The 22,943-nt window shown below is 32.4% G+C and overlaps 1 protein-coding gene across 1 annotated transcript; it reads right to left on the reverse strand.

Annotated features, from left to right (window-relative positions):
* Window positions 1–3,619: 3,619 nt before the first annotated feature.
* On the reverse strand, window positions 3,620–5,917 carry LOC18609525 (Tetratricopeptide repeat (TPR)-like superfamily protein). Its single transcript, XM_007044674.3, has 2 exons — window positions 5,568–5,917; window positions 3,620–4,970 (listed from the first exon to the last, which is right to left on the reverse strand). Exons 1-2 carry the CDS (start codon window positions 5,793–5,795, stop codon window positions 3,723–3,725), a joined length of 1,476 nt encoding a protein of 491 aa, XP_007044736.2. The 5' UTR covers window positions 5,796–5,917; the 3' UTR covers window positions 3,620–3,722.
* Window positions 5,918–22,943: the final 17,026 nt, after the last annotated feature.

Below are 22,943 nucleotides of genomic sequence, written 5' to 3' on the forward strand. Positions count from 1 at the left end.
GCAGCCATTATTGCCCCGCTTATGATATCTCTAGATTACTACTTAAATTACTCAATAGCATTTTGCCTTTTAGTTTACTCTGTAATGAAGTCAAGCCACTAGCGACAGGAAACTACATACTGGTTTGCAGTTGAAAGTGTGCCATGCATTGATTTTATGCGCACTAACCATGTTAAATGCTTAAGCACTAATATCTGTGTTGTGTGGTCACATAGCTAAATGACTAATTATCTTAATTACTATGTGTTTTCCTTATCATCTTTTTTTTCCTTTATATTTATGTTTATTATTAGTCAATTATAATTTGCAAAGACCAGAAAGGGTTACAAGCTGGAAATCAAGATTACATACTCTGTAATTGCTTTCATACCAAGGGAAAGTCAAAGAAAGTGTAAAGGACAACCTCAGGTGCAATTTCGACGTGAACAAGTAGAGCTAGAGTTTTCAGTTAATGGGCGAAAATCTTATATAAAATTAAGTGTTTAATTTTTTTTTTATACTAAACAATGAATCCATATCCAATATATCAAGTAATTTAATACAATAAGCATAAAATTATAAAAAAAAAAAACATAACTTAAAAAAAATAATTATTTGAGCTGAACATAAAAGTTCGTGTTTGTGATGCTGTAGCATATTAAAAGTTTAAACTGCATGTTAATTTTTACACAAGTTTAAGTTAAGAGCTTTAATATAGGAGTAACAAGTTATACAAATTAAAATTGATACAATAAATATTGGTATTTTCTCTTTAAGAGACTTCATCAATAAATTTGTCTTTCAAAAAATAAATATTGGTATTTCAAATAATTTAAATTGTTAAGAAAACAACCTATAAAAAGTATACTAGAATAAATTCTAATGGAAATTGAAGAGGAATTGGTGATTAGTTAATTTCGAATGTTTTTGAAAAAGTTTTGACTCGACACACACGATTCTTTTTTCAAATTGATTTTTACATAAGTAAATTAAATTATTTAAGAGGAGAAATGAACTTTGTATGTAGTTGAGTCAAAAACCTATATACATATACTATATATATATATATATATATATATATATATATATATAATACAGTTAAGATTTGTTATTGATTATTTAATTATTGATTAATGAGAAGCATTAATTCAACGTTAATTACTTTTCTAATTTAACAAAAAATAGTATATAAAATTATCAATATAATACAGACATAAAACAGCCCGCGCGTACTCCTTTTCCAGTGCTCGAGGTCAATATATAGCATACCAAAAATCATGGATGAGTCATTAATGATCATTATCTCAACTTAACAAAATTAGAGCATTACTCGATCATTTCTTTAACGCCTAGTGGCTACAACAACTTTTAGAACCGAAAGCTTCTCAACCCTTCAATCTTCAAAGGATAAACACCTAGAATAGTTTGCATTCATTTTTAAGATTAATTAAGGATGCTTTCGGCTTTGGATGATGGATTAATCCTACCAACCGGCAAATGGTGCAACGCGCATATATTCGGAAATTCAATGCATCCTTTCTAGGGACAAGATTATTTTTCTATGCTCCCCTTTTGTAAATTTCTCTTATTAAAAACAACAATTTCATGAGCTCCTTATTATCACTTGCACTACATAATCCTTGTTATTCAATATTCTGCTAAATAATTATATTATAAAAATTTATAATTTCTTAATTCAATTCACTAGGTAAAAACGTTCTTTCTTTCTTTGCCATTATATGTATCCAGTGCCTAAACTTAGATCTTTCCCCATGCACTTTTGGTAAATGTAAAAGGTTTATGCATGATGTAGAACTATATTTACAGCCTGTCGAAAATGAACAGTACCCATCTAAGGCAGCAAGGAATCATGGTGTAGACAAAAAATGATTTTACTTAGACGCAAAGCTGGCGTTCCTATATAATAATGCAAGCATTCATTCAAACCAAAATACTAACTTTACTTGTACCACAAGCATATACATAAATATGTATACATAGGAAGAGGATCAAAAAGGAGAGCATGGACCGACAACAAATCCAGAGAGGCAGCATTGTTAAGCTGAGTTTGGCAAAGCTTTCAATGGCAGATATGCAATCTAGCCGATGGATCCCAGTAGCTGCAATGTGCTCCCTCTTTAATTCAGCTTACCGAACCTTCACCAATACTGACAATGACTTTTGTAAGCAGCAAGGTGATTACTGTTTTCAATTAAACCGCCTCAGAATTAGAATAATTGGAATGTGGGTCCTTCCATGATCTTGTACTATCGTTCACACAATGCTAGATTAGTGTTTTTGATGGAATAATGGATGTGAGGGAATAAAAGGACGGGACAAGCCAACCATTGAGTAGAGACGTGTACAAACTTGAAACTCACTCATGACTCGAATTAGTAGTCTATTCCCCACTCTTTACGATCTCTGTCAAACAAGGCGAAGCCAATTGGACCACTGGGCTTAAGTAGAAAAATAGAAAGATCAATGTATCAGAAAACATGCATACAGTATGTTTGCCTCATTGCCTGACCTTTGAATTTGATGATCTGTATTCTGAAATGCCAGCTGCCTTGACCTCGTGGCCAGGGCTACTAAGTGGTTTATAAAGTCTGGGCTTAAAAATCCAATTTAGCCCCATCCCATTATCTCACCAAGCTAAATCAATGTGCAAGATGGTTGGAATATTGAAACAAGTTGCCATTTTGAAGGGATGGCTTTAAAAACTTTACTCATCCACTAGACAATTAAGATTCTAAGAAGGAAGCTTCTGCTTTTTTGCAGCAGCCCTTTTGGTGGTCCAAGATAAAATTGAGCATCATGCCAGTCATGGACCCAATATACATTCTCAGCACTTCCCACCAGAACAAGTATAAAAACTTATCCCACTTTTTGATATAATCCAACAGGGGCTTTAGATATTAGAAGACAGGACGACATGGCAGCTTTAAGACGGTCTTGGTAAGGACCAGCTAGTCATAGGCCGAGAGCAGTGCTACAAGGCCCACAACACGCACCAATTGGCTGAAGTACATCTGCATGCAGTTCTATTGCGTCAACCCATTTATCTATTTTGACTGATCTTGCAGTGACGGTCGGGTCACGGGTTATAAAATCTTCAATAAAGAACACCAAGCAAAGAAGCTGAATGTCATGGACCATGTGAGAAATAGAAACTGCTACATAGGACACCATTGAGGCACAACCATTTTGACAGTAATGCAACACAATGCCCTGCCAGACAATATAACCGTGGGCTTAGACAGCTCCATTCATCACACCCTTAGTTATTTCGCGAAATCTAGGGATGATCTAGCCAGTGTAGAACTGCAACTTGAAGTGCACCCTCGTTGGCAGTAGCATTTGGCAGGACACACATAATTGAACCTAATAGTCTAAATAAACATTACAAGAAAGTACATTATATGGTCTCCTAATCTATTACAACTCAACTGCCATGCAGCAATAGTGAATCTAAATTTTGTTACACATTGCCTGCAACTACAGAGATGAACAAATAGATCCTATCTGATAACATAACTTATGAGTCAACACACCTTTTCTCAAACAAAAAAAAAAAACTAAATGAAAGGAGCATTCTTGGATGGACTATACCGTATTACTATGTATTGGCTCAACATGATAATTACCAATTAAATTTTATTAAAAAAAAACAGATAATTAAAGCTATTCAATATCATTTCACCAGGAATTGAAATTTCAGAACCCAACAAAATTGAGAAAACTCACTCCACAGAAATCACTTCAACCAATTTCTTACTTGCCTCACTCACTTCCACCTTTTCCATCTTCAAACGGTGATGCATCACAGGACTTGTCCTTCCAGCAGCTGCATAAGTTCTGATCAATGATTCAAACACTTCCTCTCCTACATGATCTACAGCTTTCTTCAAAATCTCCAGAAAACCTTCAGCCCCATCAACATCTTTCTCTTGCTCAAAGTGCCACATAACTGTCCCAATAGTTTTAGATGATGGCACCCACTTTCCACCATCTCCTCTGCCGGTAGATATAGCATTGGCCACACAATCAACTGCCAGCTTGATGTCCCCATTTTTCAAATAATAATCCAAAAAGATCTCCCAAGTTTTGGCATTAGGCTTCACCCCTCTCTTGCGAGCCCTCTCCTTCAGCTCTTGAGCTTTCTCTAGCAAACCCTCCTTGGCATAAGCTCCAATTAAGGCATTTGCAATCCGGATATCATAAGTAGAGCAACCTGATTCCCATTCTCTAAAGCATTTCTCTGCTCCTGGTAAATCTTTCAAGTTGACTAGTACCTGAATCATATTCAGAAAGCTTACATTGGCTGTTTTGTGAAAAGACAGCCTCAATGAACGCCATATTCGATAAACTTCAAGCAAATTTCCCACTTGGCCATACAATGTAATTAGAAAATGGAAAGCAGAAAGGTCTCTGCGGGAATTTCTCTTTTCCAATTCCTTAAGTGCCTCTTCTGCCTTTTTAAACAAGCCAGCATCCACATAAACAGATGCTATATTGCTATATGTTGTCCAATCATCATCATCTTCAGCATCTCTCTTCATTTCGTCAATAACTCTTTCAAACCCAGAAATATCATTCATAGCAGCCAGAGCCCTCATCCAAACATTGTATGTATAGGAATCTGGCATGATACCACACGACTTCATTTCCTGTATAACATCTGGGACCCTTTCCGGCTGGCCAATTTTTGTGTATAGAGTCATGAGACTGTTGTAAGACATGGAGCCTAACGGAAGGTTATGTTCCTTCATCTTTTCCATTAGAGCTTCTGCTTTTTCAGTCATCAATTCCTTACAGTAACAGTTGAGAAGGGCACCATAAGTGAGATGGTTCTTCAATGCTTCAGGAAGGTCAATAAAGTAATTTTCTGCAGCAGGAATCCCTTGAGCTTTGGCAACCAAATCAAGATGGATAGCCTGATCGCTAACTGTCTTATTCATGCCCCGCTTAGTGACCATTGTTTCAGAGAGCTGTAAAGTCAAACATCATGACATACTTAATCCATTCTGCAATTGAACCAAGGAAATCAAACAGAAAAACATCTATTCATAAAAACGAATCTGGAGCCAAGCATTAGCAACAATTATATACAAAATTGGACATTGGTTTCCACATGCTTGGACATCTTTACTTCTAAAAACAGGCCGAGCAGCTGTGTCTAAAGAAACTAGGAACAAAATCCTACAAACTACAAGCTGGAACTCAACCAGAGGCACAGTATAGTGAGATAAGATCATTTTCACTTATCTCTCTCAAAACGCTGCTACGTCTCCATTAATCCAATTATGACTTCATTTTACACTTGAAAAGTTCAAATTACTTTGCCAAGTCTACGTCTCCATTAATCACCCAATTCTACCTTTTAAGCAACTACGTCAAGTTACCTACAGTCAAACGAATAAATGGCTGGGAAGAAAAAAAGAGCCAAGATTGACATTGCTACATTAGCCGATTACCATTCATTAATCATTACCGAAGCTTCTTGCCCATTAGAAAATTAGATTAAAAAAATAGAATAAAACCCCTGATAAACCCCAAGCTTTCATCTAATAAAATAAAAAATGCACCTTGAGAGCAGGGTAATAGAGCTTGCGATGGCGAAGCTTCTTGAGAGTGTCGTCAACTTCCCATTTGTAGACGCGCTTGGAGCTCTTGAGGAACTGATTCAGCTGCTGCCGCACGCTGATTTCCGAGCTGCCGTCCTTAAAAAGCCTGTGGTAAAGTGCCTCTTCTAAGTACTTCTTCGACCTTCTGGTCACATTCTTGGTCCGTCCCAACTGTTGCATTAACGCCATTGCTTTGTTTCTGCTCGAGGGGTTAGGGTTTTAGGCTTTTTGTTTTGGATTTGGGGAAATCTTTTAGAAATGAAAGAAACCCTGAAGCGAAAGGAATAGTTGAGAGGGCGATCGCTTAGGTTTTGTGATTGGGGCGGCATGAACTTAAGTTAATATGGGCTTCCGATAAGGATTGCAAACAATATTGGCCAGATCTGTGTTCCACCCAAATATACACACACTTCCGCCTAGCGCATATTCTAAATTGAAAATGGGCCTTCCTACTTCATTGTTGGATTATATGTAACCTCTTTAGGGCCTGTTGGCCTGACTTATTTTTAGTTTAAAAATTATTATCAAGTTCATATAAAAATAATAATATTTAAAATTATATTAAAATTGTTTAATAAGTTGTTTGGTAAAATTAATTATTTAAACTTTAATTTTTTATTAAAATTACTATAAAGAGTATCATATCATGTTAAATCACTTCATAAATCAAAGTAGAACAAATCTATTTTGAGTTTATATTCGATTTTAGATATTAAACTAAAAAAATCCATAAAGCAACGAAACAATTATCGACCATGTATAGTAGTTCTAGTATTAGATTTTTTGGTAAAGAAGAGAGAAACCTTTTAAATAGTACCTAAATGCAACTTTGAATTTTGAGTTATCTTTTCTCTTAATTTTTGCAAGAACAAAAAAAACCATAATTTTGTTATTTAGTTGTTAAATCTTTTGTTTGGTTTTAGTAGTTTTTATAGAGAGATAGAGGAGAGGGATATTACGATTTTGCTTTGGAGAATGGTGATTTGCAATAAGAGAAGAAAAGAAGATTAATTGAGAAAAAGGAGTATTTTCTAAAAAGCTGTTTTGTTTTAAAAAGAAAAGAAAAGTAAACTCTTCTCTAGAGCTTTTCTTTAAGCTTTTTTTTTTAAAAAAAAATTCTTTAAAAAAAGTTATTTCTTTTTAAAGCTTCTCAAAAATCCTGTTTAATTTTGTTTTTACTTTTAAGAAATAGATAAGTAGAAAAAAATAAGTTAAATAGGCACTTAATATTATTTATTTATACAAATTGAGCCAATATATTTTCTTTTTCTTTTTTGAAAGATACAAGTCTGAAAGAAAGTTAAAAAGTCTAATCTATATATTTTCTTTTAATTATTAATATTGATCCAAACTTTAAAATTCTTCTGTCAATATGTTGCTGTGTCTCAACTATGTTGAATGATGTTGACATGGCCCATAACATAGCATCGATCATGTTGTTTAATGTTAGTGTGGTGTTTATTTTTATTTTTCTATTTTTACAATTTTTTTTAAAGTTATGAAAGAAAAAAATAGCACTAAATATTTTTTATTTCTACAAAAAGAATTTGAAAACAATTTTTTAAATACTCAAATATTATAAAAATTTAAAAGAAATTAGAATATTTTATGTTTTTTAAAAGATTGATTAAATTAAAAAATCCACAAAAAGAAATTTTTTAAAAAATGAAAAATTAAAAACCAAAATATATTTTTACTTTTTAAAAGTTCTAAAAATAAAAAATTATAATTTTTTTTAAAAATATTTCTTATTTTTTTAAAGAAATAAAGATTATTTTTGTGTTATTTCATATTCCTAGAAATTTATAAAAAAGAAACAAAATTCTAATCTTTTATAAGTGTAAAAATATAAAAAATATTTTTTTTCATTTTATATTTTGAGAGCTTTTAAAAATAAAAAATTATTTCTTCTTTTTTAATTTTATAAAACAAAAGTAATATTTCTATTTTTCAAAATTTTCTAAATTTTTCAAAATAAAATTTTATTTTTTATTTTTAATGTTTTTGAATATTTCATAAAAAATAAAAAGTTATTTTTATTATTTTATCTTTTAAATTTTAAAAAAATAAAAAAAAATATCTTTAATCAACATCAACTCAACATTAATAACACATTGAATGATATGTCATCAATCACATCGGTTAACATCATATCATCAACCACAGAAGCATTAGCCAACTTGGCTAATCTCTTTTTTACCCCTTAGATTTGGAAAGAAATATTCTGATCATATTTTTTAATAAAGGAATTATACATCAATTAATGATTTAAATGTTTGGATGTGCGAACTTAACTAACTTTATATCAACTTATTTAACAAAAAATATCTTAAGAACATTGATAGGAACTAAATTAAGATTAACAATTATTAAAAATACAAAAATCAATTTATATAAATAACAATAAATAGATTAAATCTAATATTTTTTTATGTAAAACGAGAATTACATTTAAAATTTGACCGATAGATTTAGGTTGATATACATACATGTGCAATGATACAAACATATATATATATAATCAAGATTTTTCTTTTTAAGGATGCATCTTTCTATTGTAGGTAAAAATAAAATGTCACGCTTAAAGGATAGTTCATGATTAAAATTATAGTTTTTAAAATTAGAGATATCATGTTGGAATCTTGAGAAAAGAAGGGATCTTTGATCTCTATGTCTTTAAGGCTGGAGACATCACAACGGTTAAAATTTACGATTTCATCCAATAAGTTTCCGAAAGGAGGTCAAGAGATTTATGAACGTCAAAAAAAGTTACTTTCTCTTCTTATAAATGATGTGTTATAACAAAAAAAAAATACTAAAAATGAATATATATATATATATAATTAATTTTGTATAATATTAATTAAAAATGTTAACCGGTGTTTATTGACACTAATTAAAGTGATATTTAGAGAAAAAATGTTGAAATTAATGCATTTTTTCACTTTTGATTTTTGTGAAAATAATGCGTTAAATGAAAAAAAAAACTTTTTTGAGATAATAATTTAACTAACCTTAACTATTATTACCTATAAACAATAACCATTGCGTATCATTTTTTAAAATCTTTAAGTAACATTTAATTAAATAAAATTTGAAACAGAAGTTGGTGTCCATTGCAGTACCAGGCTACCCCACAAACAGAAGATTAGGCACTTCTAAGTTCTAACAGGAGCTTTAATTTCAGTACCTATCAGCTTCACAACTACATTTGCCTCAGAGTCAGAGAGAAGGTTCTGGAATTCTACCTATGAATCCTCCACTCTCCCCATTATCTTTTTCCTTTTCCAAAAAGAAGGGATAAGTAAATCAGTGAACGTGTAATGCAGGCTTGGTCAACTCCCGAACCAGGAAGGAAAAAAAGATGCCGAATTTAATGTAGAATAGAGGACGGCATAAAGCGTCCATTAACGGAGCTTCGTTTGACTTGTTAGTTCTTTTAAGGTGTAGGTGAGTAGTTGAAGAAACTGCTGGTCACTCACAACTTTAAAAGCATATAGGAATAGGACAGCTTTTCTTTGACACCCCAATGCAAAAGATCTTCAATCTTCATGCATGCCTAAAGCATGTTTCGTCCTCATATGTATGGCCTTCATGGACTTTGTTTCCAGTTTCTAGTCACCAGTCGGCCCATTCTGTACCTAATGAATAATGATGGAGGCAACCCCCATAAACAATGGAAACAGAAAACACAAAGGATATAAATGCTCCAAGCCAATGTCAATGTCCAACTAAAACATTGTACCTCCAAGAAATTGAGTTTATTTAATGATATCAGAGGAATGCTTTTACAAAGATTAAATAGTATTTTAACTAATTTTAAAATAGAATGTCTCTCAATTTTAAAATTTATTGTAATTAAATGTGTAACAATCATGCTTTTCTTTTCTTTTTCTTTCACCTATATGATACAAAATATAAAGAAAGATATACTAAGAAAATAATTGAGAGAAGAATTTAGAGAAAAATTGAGAAAAAAAACTTCTGGTTCATTTCTCATGAGAGAATAACTTCTGGTTCATTTCTCACTATTTTTTATTATTCTTGATTGTAATTTTTCATCAAGTAGAAAGCCCTATTTATAGGGTTACATAGATGTGAGGGTTACATAGTATTAATGAAGATATTGATGAACCATCATAAATATATATATTGATTATGAATGGAACTTGAAAGGTAGGGAGATTCAATGGACACATTCATTTATTCATAACACTTCTCCTTGAATGTCCATTGTATCATGAAAACAGTGCTTTAAAATTCTACCACATAAAAAACCTTAAGCCAGAAAAACCTAGTGAGACAAAAACCAGACAGAAGGAAAAAAAAATACAAAGCACTTAATAATTTCTCCCCCTTAGATGAAGCACCATTTCAAGGGCTTCACAAGACATGCTTTAAGCTACATCGTTAAAAACCTTAAGCAAGAAAAACTCAGTGGGACAAAAATCAGACATAAAGGAAAGAGAGTACAGTGCATAGTCCATAATATGTTCCCCCTCAATTGAGCCATATTGCCACTTTTGGGGCATTTGATATTTTGCCATTTCAAGGGCAAATTAATCTTGCATCCTATTAACTCGCAACATTCTAATGCCATATACTAATTTCTCAAATGTTGACGTTCACAATGATTTGGTAAAAAGATCTGCAAGATTATTGGAGGAGCGAATCTGTTTAATGCCAACTTGTCGACTTTCTTGAAGTTTATGAGTATAGAAAAATTTCAGTGAGATATGTTTGGTCTTATCTCCTTTAATATGTCCTCCCTTGACTTATGCAACACAAGCAGCATTGTCTTCATAAATTATAGTGAGATAATTTATAATCGGTGTTAAACAACAAGAATTATGAATATTTGCTATAACGGATCTCAACCAAACACACTCTTTTCCAGCTACATATGCAACGATAATCTCATAGTGGTTGGAGGATGTAGCTACTAACGATTGCTTAATAAAGCGTCAAGAAATGGCGGTGCCGTTATAGCAAAATAAATAACTAGTTTGGGAGCGAGCCTTGTGCGGATCAGATTTATATCCCGTATCAGCATATCCAACTAAACCAGAGTTAGTGGAATCCTTGGAATGATATAACCCCAAATCCATGGTTTCTCGGAGATAGCGGAAGATATGTTTTATCTCATTCCAATATCTCCAGGTTGGTTTAGAATTAAAGCAGGTAACAAATTTACTGCAAAAGCAATATATGATCTCGTGCATTGTGCCAAATACATCAAAGCCCCAATAACATTGAGATATGGTGCTTTAGGACCAAGTATTTCCTCATTAAATTCTCTAGGACGAAACGGGTCCTTTTGGGGATTAAGAAACCTTACAACCATAGGAGTGCTCAATAGGTGAGCTTTATCCATGTTAAAATGTCTAAGCAATCTCTCAATATATACTGACTGATGGACAAGTATTCCATTTGTTTTGTGCTCAAGCTCTAGACCAAGACAAAGTTTGGTTTTATCCAAATCTTTAACTTCAAATTCACGTTTCAAGTATTCAGCAATTTTAGATAACTTTTCTGGAGTTCCAATCAAATTCGTATCGTTGACATAAACTACTATTATAGCAAATTCGATTTTTGATTTCTTAATAAACACGTATAAGTAGATAGGATCATTATTGTACCATTCCTTAATTAGGTACTCGTTTAAACGTTGATACCGCATGCAGTCGGATTGTTTTAACTCGTACAAAGACCTTTGCTAATTTATTGAGAATAAGTTACGGGGAGTGTATGCTTCAGGCATTTTTAATTCCTTAAGAATTTTCATATAAATATCAGAGTCTAATGAACTATATAAATATGTCGTCACAACATCCATAAGATGCATTTTCAATTTTACGAAAATTGCTAGGCTAATAAGGAAACAAAAAGTAATCATATCCATCACAGGTGAATATGTCTCATCATAATCAATCACAGGTCTTTGAGAGAATCCTTAGGCAATGAGTCAGGCTTTATATCTCACGACCTCGTTTTTCTCATTTCATTTCTAGACAAAAACCCATTTATATCCAACATGCTTTACACTGTCAAGGGTTCGAGCTACAAGCCCAAAAACCTCTCGTTTACCTAAGGAAGCCAATTCAACTTGGATTGCTTCCTCCCACTTATGCCAATCTTACCTTTGACGACATTCGATAATATATCGTAGTTCATAATCTCATAAGCAACTGAGAATGCAAATGCATCATCGATGATTATCTCATTTCGATCTGAAATCTCATTACAATATGTAATAGAAATCTCAGTATTCCCGAGGTCAGTGATCTTTTCATGGGTTTGTGCCTTTTCAAGGGCAACAAGCTTTTCTAGAGCAATACGTGCCTTTTTAGGGGCAATGGGCTCTTTTCGAACGGATTCATGATTCTTCCCCTTTCGTTTTCAAGGAATGGTGTCTTTTGTAACTATTGGTCTTTCACGCTTCAAGCGTGGACCATTTTGATCCATTTCAACTTGTTCTTCAGGAACAACAATCCTAGTTGGGGTATTCATAGCTGCAATATGAGATTTCGTAACCTTTGTAACATCATTAAATGCATCGAGAAGTCTATCGGTAATATCCTGTAAATGGATTATATGTTGCACCTCATTTTCACATTCATGAGTTTTTGGGTTTAAATGGGATAAATTTTTCTCATTCTAGGAGAAAATCTCAATTGGTTTCTACTTCTTAGTCATGGAAGCCTTAGTTATCTCAATCGATGGAAACACTGTCTCATCGAAATGACAATCCGTAAATCTGGCGGTAAAAATATCACCCGTCATTGGTTCCATGAACTTGATAATGGACGGTGAATCAAACCCAACATAAATTCCCAAACGATGTTGGGGACCCATTTTAATCCTTTTTGGCGGTGCTATAGGTACCTGCACAAGGTAACTAAAGGTGCGTAAATGTGAAATATCTAGTTCATAACCAAAAACCAATTGCATGGGGGATTGTAAGAGAGCAACAGTGGGGCGTAATTTAATTAATGCTGCTGCATGCAAAACAACATGACCCCACGCTGTGTAATTGAAATTTGTTCTCAATAATAGAGTAAGAGCGATAATTTGGATGCGTTTTATCAAGTATTCTGTCAATCCGTTCTGAGTATGAACATGTGGAACTGGATGCTCAACCTCGATTCCTAATGAAGTACAATACGCATCAAAGCTCTTTGATGTAAATTCACTAGCATTATCCATCCTTATGCTCTTAATTGAATAATCAAGGAAATGTGCTTGGAGCTTTATAATTTGCGCAAGTAAATGTGCAAATGCAACATTGCGTGTAGATAACAGACAAACATGGGACCATCTGCAGGATGCATCCATTAATACCATAAAATATTGAAACGACCCATTTGCTGGTTGTATTGGTCCACAAATATCACATTGGATTCTTTGCAAGAATGAAAGGGATTCAAGATTAACCTTTGTCATAGAAGTTTTAGTAATGAGCTTTCATTGTGAACATGCTTCACAAGTATAATCCTTAGACAACAAAACCTTTTTATCCTTTAAAAGGTGTCTTCTAGTATTTTGGATTATCCTACGCATCATCGTAGCTCCCGGGTGACCTAGGCGATCATGCCAAAGGTCAAACTCATTAGGATTTACCAGTCTCCAGGACATAGTAGCGTAAACTTCAATAGCTCTAATAGGGATACAACACAATCCTTTAGTTAAAGCTTCCAACTTCTCATGGATGGTCTTTTGGCCTATCTTATAAGAGGTGATGCAAAGAAATTCTTTATTTTGCTCATCAATTGTCTCAAAATGGTAATTACGACATACATCTTTGTAACTAAGTAGATTACTCTTCGATCTACTACTCAGCAATGCATCCTCAATATTCAAAGTGGTGCCATTCGATGGAACAATTGTGGCATTCCCTAAACCATCAACAATCCCAACAGGACCTAATATTGTATGGACATTTGCCTTACGTAATGTCATACTCGAGAAAAAGTGCTTACCACGAAAAATGGTATGTGTCGCTGTATTATCAAGCAAACAGACATCTTTCTTTTTCTCGATGGTTTCCATTTGTACTTATATTGATAACTTCAGGTATCACTTGCATTAACAACTTCAAGTGTCAAGCAAAAATTCACAAATCAGTTATAGGATAATAATTTTATTTATGAACAATCAAGTAAAAGTAATACATTGAAAATAACATCAAAATTCTTAGATCCTAAGTCTAACTTGACTTCCACTAATCTAATGCCTTTTTAAAGTCATTGAAAAAATCAAAGACATCTAATGATGTTTTTACTTCTACAGGAGCGGGAGGAGTCATTTCAACGAAGGTATTATTAGCCTTGACGTTAGTCATAACGTTTTTAATGGCATGAGTTTCAACTTGTTTGCCTTTATCCTTTAGGGATGCCTGGTATAAATCAACAAAATGCTTTGGCATACGACATGTACACGACCAGTGTCTAGTCATGCCATGATTCAAATACTTTCATCATGTTCCTTCTTAGGCTTTTTGCCCTGACCATGATTCAAGCCAAGATTCATTTGCCTAGGGTGCTTATATTTTCCGCCACCCTTTCATGGGTTATGCACTAGCCTGTGCTCACAGCCCTTAAATTGGCCAATACTTTTACCAGAGCAAGCATTTGCTTTAGGCAATGCTTTTGAGCCAGCAAGTCTTATATCATGATTTTTTAGCAATAGTTCATTAGTTTGCTCGGCAGTTAGGAGGACAAAAATCAACTTTAAGTACGTCGTAAATTGATGCTGCCGGTATTGCTGCTACAATACAATATTTGAAGCATGAAAAGTAGAGAAAGTTTTCTCTAATAGCTTTGATTCATTGAGCTCAACACCATATAACTCTAGCTGTGAAACTATATCAAATAAGGCTGAGTTGTAATCAGACATTGATTTAAAGTCTTGCAGCTTGAGATGTTGCCAATCATATTATGCTTAAGGAAGAATACTGTGCTTAAGGGAGAATACCTCTATCTTAATCTCGTCCACAGTATCCTAGAATCTCGGACGGATAAATATTGAATCTTCAGGCTCTCATGTAAATGACGACAAATGAAAATTAGAGCATTCGCTTTATTTTTTTCATTTACATTTTCGTCTATAATAATTGCATTAGCAAGACCTTACGCTTGAAGATGTATCTCTACATCAAGGCACTAGGACAGATAATTGTTTCCACTCACTTCCATGATGTGGAACTTAAGCTTTTCAATATTTGCCATAATATTGCATGCAGAAAATTGGACCTTTAGATTGGGATTCTCAAAGGTATATCACTACTTTAGGGGGATAGTTTATCACCACTTTAGGGGGACAGAGATATATTCTAAATCTGTAGTTGGCTTTAGGCTGTTTAGACCATGCACAAAAAAACTAAAATCTAATTGAAAAAAATATCTTCTCATTACCTTTAGAGACTTGTGCTAATAACGTGATACAAAATATAAAGAAAGATATACTAAGAAAATAATTGAGAGAAGAATTGAGAAAAAAACTTCTGGTTCATTTTTTATAAAAGAAAAACTTTTTGTTAATTTCTTATTATTTCTGATTATTATTGATTGTAATTTTTCATCAACTACAAAGCTCTATTTATAGGGTTACATAGATGTGAGGGTTACTTAGTATTAACGAAGATAGTGATGGACCATCATAAATATATACATTGATTATGAATGGAATTTGAAAGGTTGAGAGATTCAATGGACACATTCATTTACTCATAATACTATATACTTTTTTATCCCATAATATTATATTAACTATCAACTACTGTATTAAATACAAATATATTGTTATAAATAATATCTTAACTAATTTTAGAGAGTTCTTGACTTAACAATTTGTTACGAAGAGAGAATGAGAAAGAGTGTTAGAAAGAGAAAAAGTGAGTATGGGACTATGCTCAGAAGGGATAGTTGATTAGATGTCATGGTTCCAACAAAAGGATTTGGAATCCAAGAGTTGCTAAAAGCAGTGAGTTATGGTGATCAAATCTTTTCACCGTCTACGTTGACAATATTTGTGCGAAAGTGCCATGGAGTGTGCTAAAAGTGATTTTCAATGATTATGGTGTAGTTATGGATGTATTCATTTCTCCATCAAAGGGGAATTCCAAAAGAAAAGATGTCAAATTTGCTTTTGTCCATTACAAAAATGTGAAGGAGATTAAAAGGGAAATCATGCATGACAATAGAACGAAGGTGGACAGTAGAAACATTTGGTTAAAAAAGCTATTTGCAACAAGTTGGATAAAATCAACAAAGATGTGGGTAATAATAGACCTACAGTGGTAAGAGATTTTCACTTAGCAGATGATAATGAACCTTTCATGATGTTATCATGAAAAATGTTGAAAGACCTCAAATGATGTTAACTAGAATCTAGGCAAAGACTCAATAACTAATGGTAATCCACAGAGTAATATCACTGGTAATTAGGATAAAGTTACAAATAAAGGTAACGGTGTGGTTAATCTGATTAGTGATGATTCAAAAGTTTTTAGTGTTTGTAGTGATTTTGATCTTTTTGCTTATGATTTGGAGTGGATTAAGAAAAGTGATATAGAAGTCTCGAGATAAGATTTCTTGCTCAATAGTGTCTAATCTGGCATGTTAATCAATGATATATCGATGAGAGTTAGAAGAATTAAAGATTTGTGGGTCCTAGTTATGTTTAATGATTTAAGGGATTTGCAAAGAATTCTTCAACGTCACAAAAACCTTTTTAATCTTTGGTTTTGTTCTTTGATTATTAGATCTTGTTTTGATAGTGCTATGTTATTAGTTAAAGTTTTTGAGGGGAATGATATCCTTGATAAAATTCGTGCTTCCAAAAATGGAGAAACGATGATTATTGATGTGAAAATATTACCAACCAATTATGCCGGGGAAAATGTCTTAAGCTTTGATAGGTGGAGAATAATGTGCAAGGATGATGATAGTTTAGATGTCTTGTATTGTAGCTTCAGCTATAACTGGCCAAACAACAACAACAACAATGAGATTCAAGAATTAGTTTCAGATGGGAATTAGGGTAATCGGTTTTTAGATTTCAAAGATGGGAGAAAGTTTAGTGCTTCTAACTTAGATTGTAGGTCTAGCCAGATGGAGGGCTATAATTCTTCACATGGCAGACCATAGTGAGAAAGTGCTAGAATCTGAAGAAGAAAGGTTTGGTTGTATGGTTAGAAATAAGTTATTCAAGGTTACAAATTCCCAAGAAAGAATACAGGTTAACAAATCAGATTTTTTGAAGCATTCCAAGAATTTGGAAAATGTTGATAAAGTGAACCAGGCCTTTTTGAACTTAGAAGAGTTTTAACAAATTAATAGGCCACTTATGGGTTGTGTACTCAATAATGATCTTACATTTAAAGTGAGCCATGTCCATCACTGATTGTTGGGGAAAGAGGCCTGTGCGTGTCCCTTGATGGAAATATGTGTTTAGGTAAAGAGTTGAGTTATGGTGGGCCATCTAATTCGATTTGGTCTGTTGGTGATAAGGACTAAATAGCCTAAAAAAATGATCCAAGTCTGGTTAACCCAAATCTCATTGGTAGTTTTTCTAAAGAATAACTTGAGTAGAGGCCTATGGAGAGCAATTTTCTAAATCTTTAATCTAGACCAAATGGTGGCAACAATGATATAGAGGGTTTTGCAACAAATAATGAAAATAAGGTGGATTTGACTCTAATAGAATCCAAAGGTGGTCGAAATGGGAAAAAATCTAAGAAGAAAAGTACTGATGGTATTGCAATAAAGAAAAAAAAAAGGTTATGCTACTACAAAAAAGGAAAAAAGAAAGCTTGCAAACTAGGTGACAGTTTCCATTATCCGTTTGTTGTTATCTTCTAACACTTGCATCATTTCTTAGGAAACTTGAAGCATTTTCTTGAGCCTTTAAACATAAGTGAGCATTTCATGGTTGTCAGGAAAATTCTCCATATCTTCTAACAAAGAAATTTTTTGATAACTTTTTTACTTAATGCAATCACTCCTCCCTAACGAAGTCGCCAGATTGTAGAGAGTTCTTCTGGTAAAAAGAAAGGACGTGTTGGAATAAGTAAAATAGAATGCACTAAAGGCTATAACGAGGAAAATTGGAGCAGTCTTTGAAGTATAAGTGCTTTGATGGCAAATAGTGAGGGATAAGTAAAAGTGGATAAAGCGGTGGAGCATGGTGGAAAGAGTTGAGTAAAGAGAGTTTTGAGAGTAATCTCTACTGAGTTTTGTGATTATTTAACTTTCCAAACTCTTATATTTATACTAAATAAGATCGACAATTGGTATAAAGAAAGTACTTTTAAGAGAACACTTTTTTCTCATGGAAGAACATGTTTATTAAGGGAAAAGCACGTTCATTGTGAGAATAATGTCTTATGAGAAGAGCATGTAATTGAGTAGTGGGCAAGTTTTGGGTAGTGGAGTAGTGACACTTAATAATGCTTCACGTGTACTTTTAAGAAAGAAGAAAAAAATAAAGCACATGTATTTCAAGAAAACGTTGAGAGAAGTTCTCTTAACTACTTTCATATCTGAGCCATCAAGCCAAACTTTCTAAAACATCCCAAACGTGAAGATAACTTAATGAACCATACCATTTGTTCTGAATTACTTTCACTTTCTTGTGTGACATAGTTGTTCGATGTTGTTTTCATATTGTAAGACAATATTTAAAAAAATAATGGTTAACTAAAATTAGACATTTACACTACGTATGTTGTGTCCTTTCCAAAAAATCAACAAGTTGATTGCTCTCTACTTGATGTTATGTTGACTTTTGTTTTTGTGTGGAATAACTTTCTTTAGCTGGTGTTGCTTATTTATTTTTTCTTTTGAGATGTTTCTTTTTGCTCTTTATGTTGGGTTGTTCTTTGATTATATATCAGGTGGTGGTTGTCTTTGTGAATATTTCCTAGTTGTATAACTCAAAGGAACTATTGTTTGTATAGTGGTGGGCTCTTTATTTCTAGGTTGTTTAGTCCTTGTTCATTACAACTTAGAATGGGAGCTTTTGATTTTATATAATGTCAAGTAACTTCTTTTCCCTAATGATATTTAAAAAAAAAATTATCAATTTCATTGAAAGTAGAGGGAATAGAGTTCACCATTTGGATAGTTACAAGAGGATTTTAGCCATAAGAACAAAACCAACACAAAATCCCCATACAACCATCTCACCCCTAAATACAATATCAACATCCATCAACCATAAATTTTCACAATAAGCTAAATCCACCCTAGACAACACCAAATCCTTACCACCTGTACAACACAATTTTCGCAATTAGCCATCAATTTGATTTAATCCAAAATCCCCACAAAAATGAAACTCTAACCAAAGCTCCAAAAACCAAAAGCTTTGGGAGTATTTCCTTTTTGGCATCTTGTACAAACAAGAAATATTATTAACCATTCACTTAGAGTAAAATATCCAGAACAACAGATTCCCACCAAACACAACTAGACACACATCCATACATCCATAGGACAAATCAAAATATCACTCAGCCCAAGACGATTAATCACGGATATAGACATAGTCCTTACTGTGTCGGACTCTTGCCTTGGTCAGGTTATCCACCTCTTGGTTGCATTATCTATAAATGTGGTTGATTTTCCATCCTTTCACTTTCTATTGTAATATTTTAATGTGCAAAACCCATTTTCTCATCCTCTAGGGGGCCTTTATTAGATTGTTTGTCCACTTCACAACATTGTGTGAATCACTTTTGACAATCAAAACATGTGATTGACACCATTTTAAGGCTGCAAACATCAGGTAAGCTTCTTTATTGCTCTAGTTTTTGCCATATTTAAGTCTTCACTGTTGATTTCTTTAGAGAAGATGATTTTGACAATGCCATTCTCATTTCTCAAAACCCCCTAATTCCAGCCTCACTCGGGCAGCAACTTGAACTTCATTTATCCTTTAGGTGGTTTTGTCCACTGTTTTTCATTGTGAATTTGTGTGGCTTTGTTAGTGATAGCTCTTAGAGTGGGAAATCTGTAAGTATCCATGACCACAACAAAGTCTAAGGGCCATTTGGCCTTTGCCAACATGCCTACTCTTAATTTGCTTATCTTAAAAACCTGGCCGACTTTCCACATCACTCCCCTGAAAGTCGTCTCATTTCTAGCAATCCACATGGACCATACAATAGTATAGAAGGCCATATTCCAAAGTTTAATTTCTCCCTTTCTAACTAAGACAACATTCCACAATTTGAAGAAGCCGATCATTTCTTTATGAACCATCAGATTAACACTCCATTCCAAGCTCCACCTTTGAAATTCCTTATCTTTCAAATAAAATTTTAAAGAGTTCTTGTTAATTGTTTGCAAAAACAATATATTTATAAATCTAGTTAACAAGAGTCTATAGTCATTGGATACAAATAGGTAAAATACTTATTAGAAAATATTTTTATATTTATTGTGTCATTCGTACCAACATTATTTTAAAAATGACAATATATTAATTACAAATTTTTTTATAAATTAAGAGATGATTTTACTATTTGTTTTTTTTTTCTGACATTTTCTTTAGACATTGGTTTTAGTTCAATATATATTGTTGTTATATTGTTTTTTATTGTCTAGGTGTGTAGCTGTTGTGATCAGTTTTGGTTGTTGGTGGCTTGAGTTTGTTTAGAGGCTTTTTTGATCTTTTGGCTTTTCTTACTCTAAAGTGGATTGGTGGAGGTACATGTTGTGATGGGGATCTATAGTTTTTCTTTTCTACAGGTCTTTTTATTTTGTTATAGGCTATGACTGTTACAAGCAGGAAGGCATTAAATTGTTCTTCTTTGTTCTTTTTTACTAATAAATTATGTTCTATTTAAAAAAAAAAAAAAACTTATTGTATTCTCACCATACGAATAAACTTGTGAATACAACCCTAGGGGTGTTTGGTAGATGGGAAGTGAAGGACATTCCTTGCAATTAAAATGCAGGGAATCACATTGCAGCATTTAGTTGATGTTTTGGGGATGGGAAAGTAATCCCTCAGCAATGTCATTGTAATGAAAGAAGGGAATGCCATTCCCTTCTCTCCTAGAGGGAAAGTTACTTTCCCTTAGCAAATGGAAAGTAAAAAAAAATTTGTTCCCTAACTTAACCTTCTGACCCTTTCTCTCCTTCCTTCCTTCTTCACCACTTTCTTCCTTCTTGCCTTCTGGCTTTTTCTCCTTCTTCTCATCTTGCTTTTTCCTTCTTCTTTTCACTGCCTGTAAGAAGGGTAGCTTGTCACTAACACATTTGGGTCAAATTTCATTACCAAATCTGAAATTTGGAGAGACAAGTTTTATGAAACCCTAATTTAAATTTTCAAGAATGTATAAGTGTTTTGAGAAAAATTTATGTTTTTGATATCGAAAATTAAGAAAGAAACATTTAAATGGTTTAGAATGGAGGAAATTTACTAAAAAATTTAGAGAATTTGAGAGGAAAATGTGTTTAGGTGCCACTGTTTGAGAAAAAGAAAGCGTCAGGAATGCTTAAAATAATACACTATCGATAGATGAGAACATCTATCATTAGATTATATTCAAACTTTTAGTAGCAGATATCTATCTATCGATAGATAGTATAATCTATTGATAGATTATGTGATTTATCGGTAGAATTTTCTATCTATTGATAGATTTTTTTTGGATAATGTTTCTTATTTTTAATTTTTATAAGTTTAAGGTAAAATTTAAAATTTAGTAATTTTATATATGTTAATATTTAAATAATTAATATAAAAATATTATATTATTTTTTCATATTATTATTTATTATTTTAGTTACTGAAAGTTGAAAAGTCAAATTTTATATTAAAAATTATAAATATATTCAATTTATAAATTTTTTATACATAAAAGTAATTTTATCAATTTATATTATATATTTAGTAAAATGATTACAAACCAAATACTACAATATAATGCTCTAAGCAATCACATTTCTTATAATCATTACTTTTTCTTATTATATCAAACATTATAAAATTATATTCTCAATAATTATATATCTAACAATCACATTTCTAACAATTATATTTTCAACAACATATTAAAAGTAACTTATTAGTACCTATCAGTCTCATAAGTGACCGTTGTGAACCCAGACCCAATTTATAGGCAAAGGCACGTTTTAAAGATGCCATTTTGGAAAAAAAAAAAAAGAAAGTCGTTTAAGCCATCACATCAATCGTCATAAACAAGAACGCTCGGCTTGATTTTCTAACACACAAAAATATGCTCTTCCAGAGGTTTCTAAAGCCAAAGTGTGATTCTCCTTAAAGTTACGTGCACTAAAAACTTGGCAGTACTGTATAGCTTTCACGTGACCTCATACAATCCATACAATTTTCCCTATATTCTTTCCTTTACTATTTTTCTGTTTTTTTTCATGAATCAAATATGTTTCCAATCGGTATATATTGCTGTTTTCTTGTTTTTCATTGTCTAGGTGTGAAGCTGTTTGGTTCATTTTGGTTGCTGGTGGCTTCAGTTTGTTTAGAGGCTTTTTGATCTTATGGCTTTTCGTACTCCAGGGTGGATTGGTGGAGGTCATGCTAACCTCCGGGTTGTTTTGGGAATGTTCATGTTGTGATGGGGGATCTAGAGTTTTTCTTTCTCACAGATCTTTTTGTTTTGCCATAGGCTGTGATAGTTATAAGTAGGAAGACATTAATTTGCTTCTTTTTGTTCTTTTTGACTAATAAAGTCTATTCTATTTTTTTAAAAAAACTTATTATATTCTCACCTTAGGAATAAACTTGTTGATACAGCCCCATTAGTACCGATCAGTTCCCAAAGTGAACGTTGTGAATCTAGACCCAACTTATAGGCAAAGGCACGTTTTAAACAGGAGCGAAGCCTTCTTAATTGATGGCCCCCTTAAAATTTTTATATATTTTTTTCATTACATATAAAATTTTTAAATTTTTTTATATATTTTCTTAATGGCTCTTTCAAAATAATTTTTTATTTAATAATTAACACAAATAAAAAATAATAAAATGATTTTACATATCTCATTCAACTTTAATTTTTTTTATTTTTTAATTTATATTATTATTATTTATTTTTATTTTATTTGCTCATATATTTTAAGTTTCTATAGATTTTTTTTTTCAAATTTTTACAAACCATCAACCATATTTTTTTTGTTATGTCATATGTGGTAACTTCTACTTATCATGTTCTTCTTTTTTCTATTACGTAAATTTTATTTTCTATAATTTTAATTTTTAAAAATTAATAAATTATTATATAGTTCTCAAATATAAATTGTAGTATTACATTGTTATTTAAAATTTTATTAATGTATTTTTTTTATT

The sequence above is a fragment of the Theobroma cacao genome, chromosome 2 (assembly GCF_053813885.1).
Source record: "Theobroma cacao isolate CCN51 chromosome 2, ASM5381388v1, whole genome shotgun sequence".
In the NCBI taxonomy this organism is placed as follows: Eukaryota; Viridiplantae; Streptophyta; class Magnoliopsida; order Malvales; family Malvaceae; genus Theobroma; species Theobroma cacao.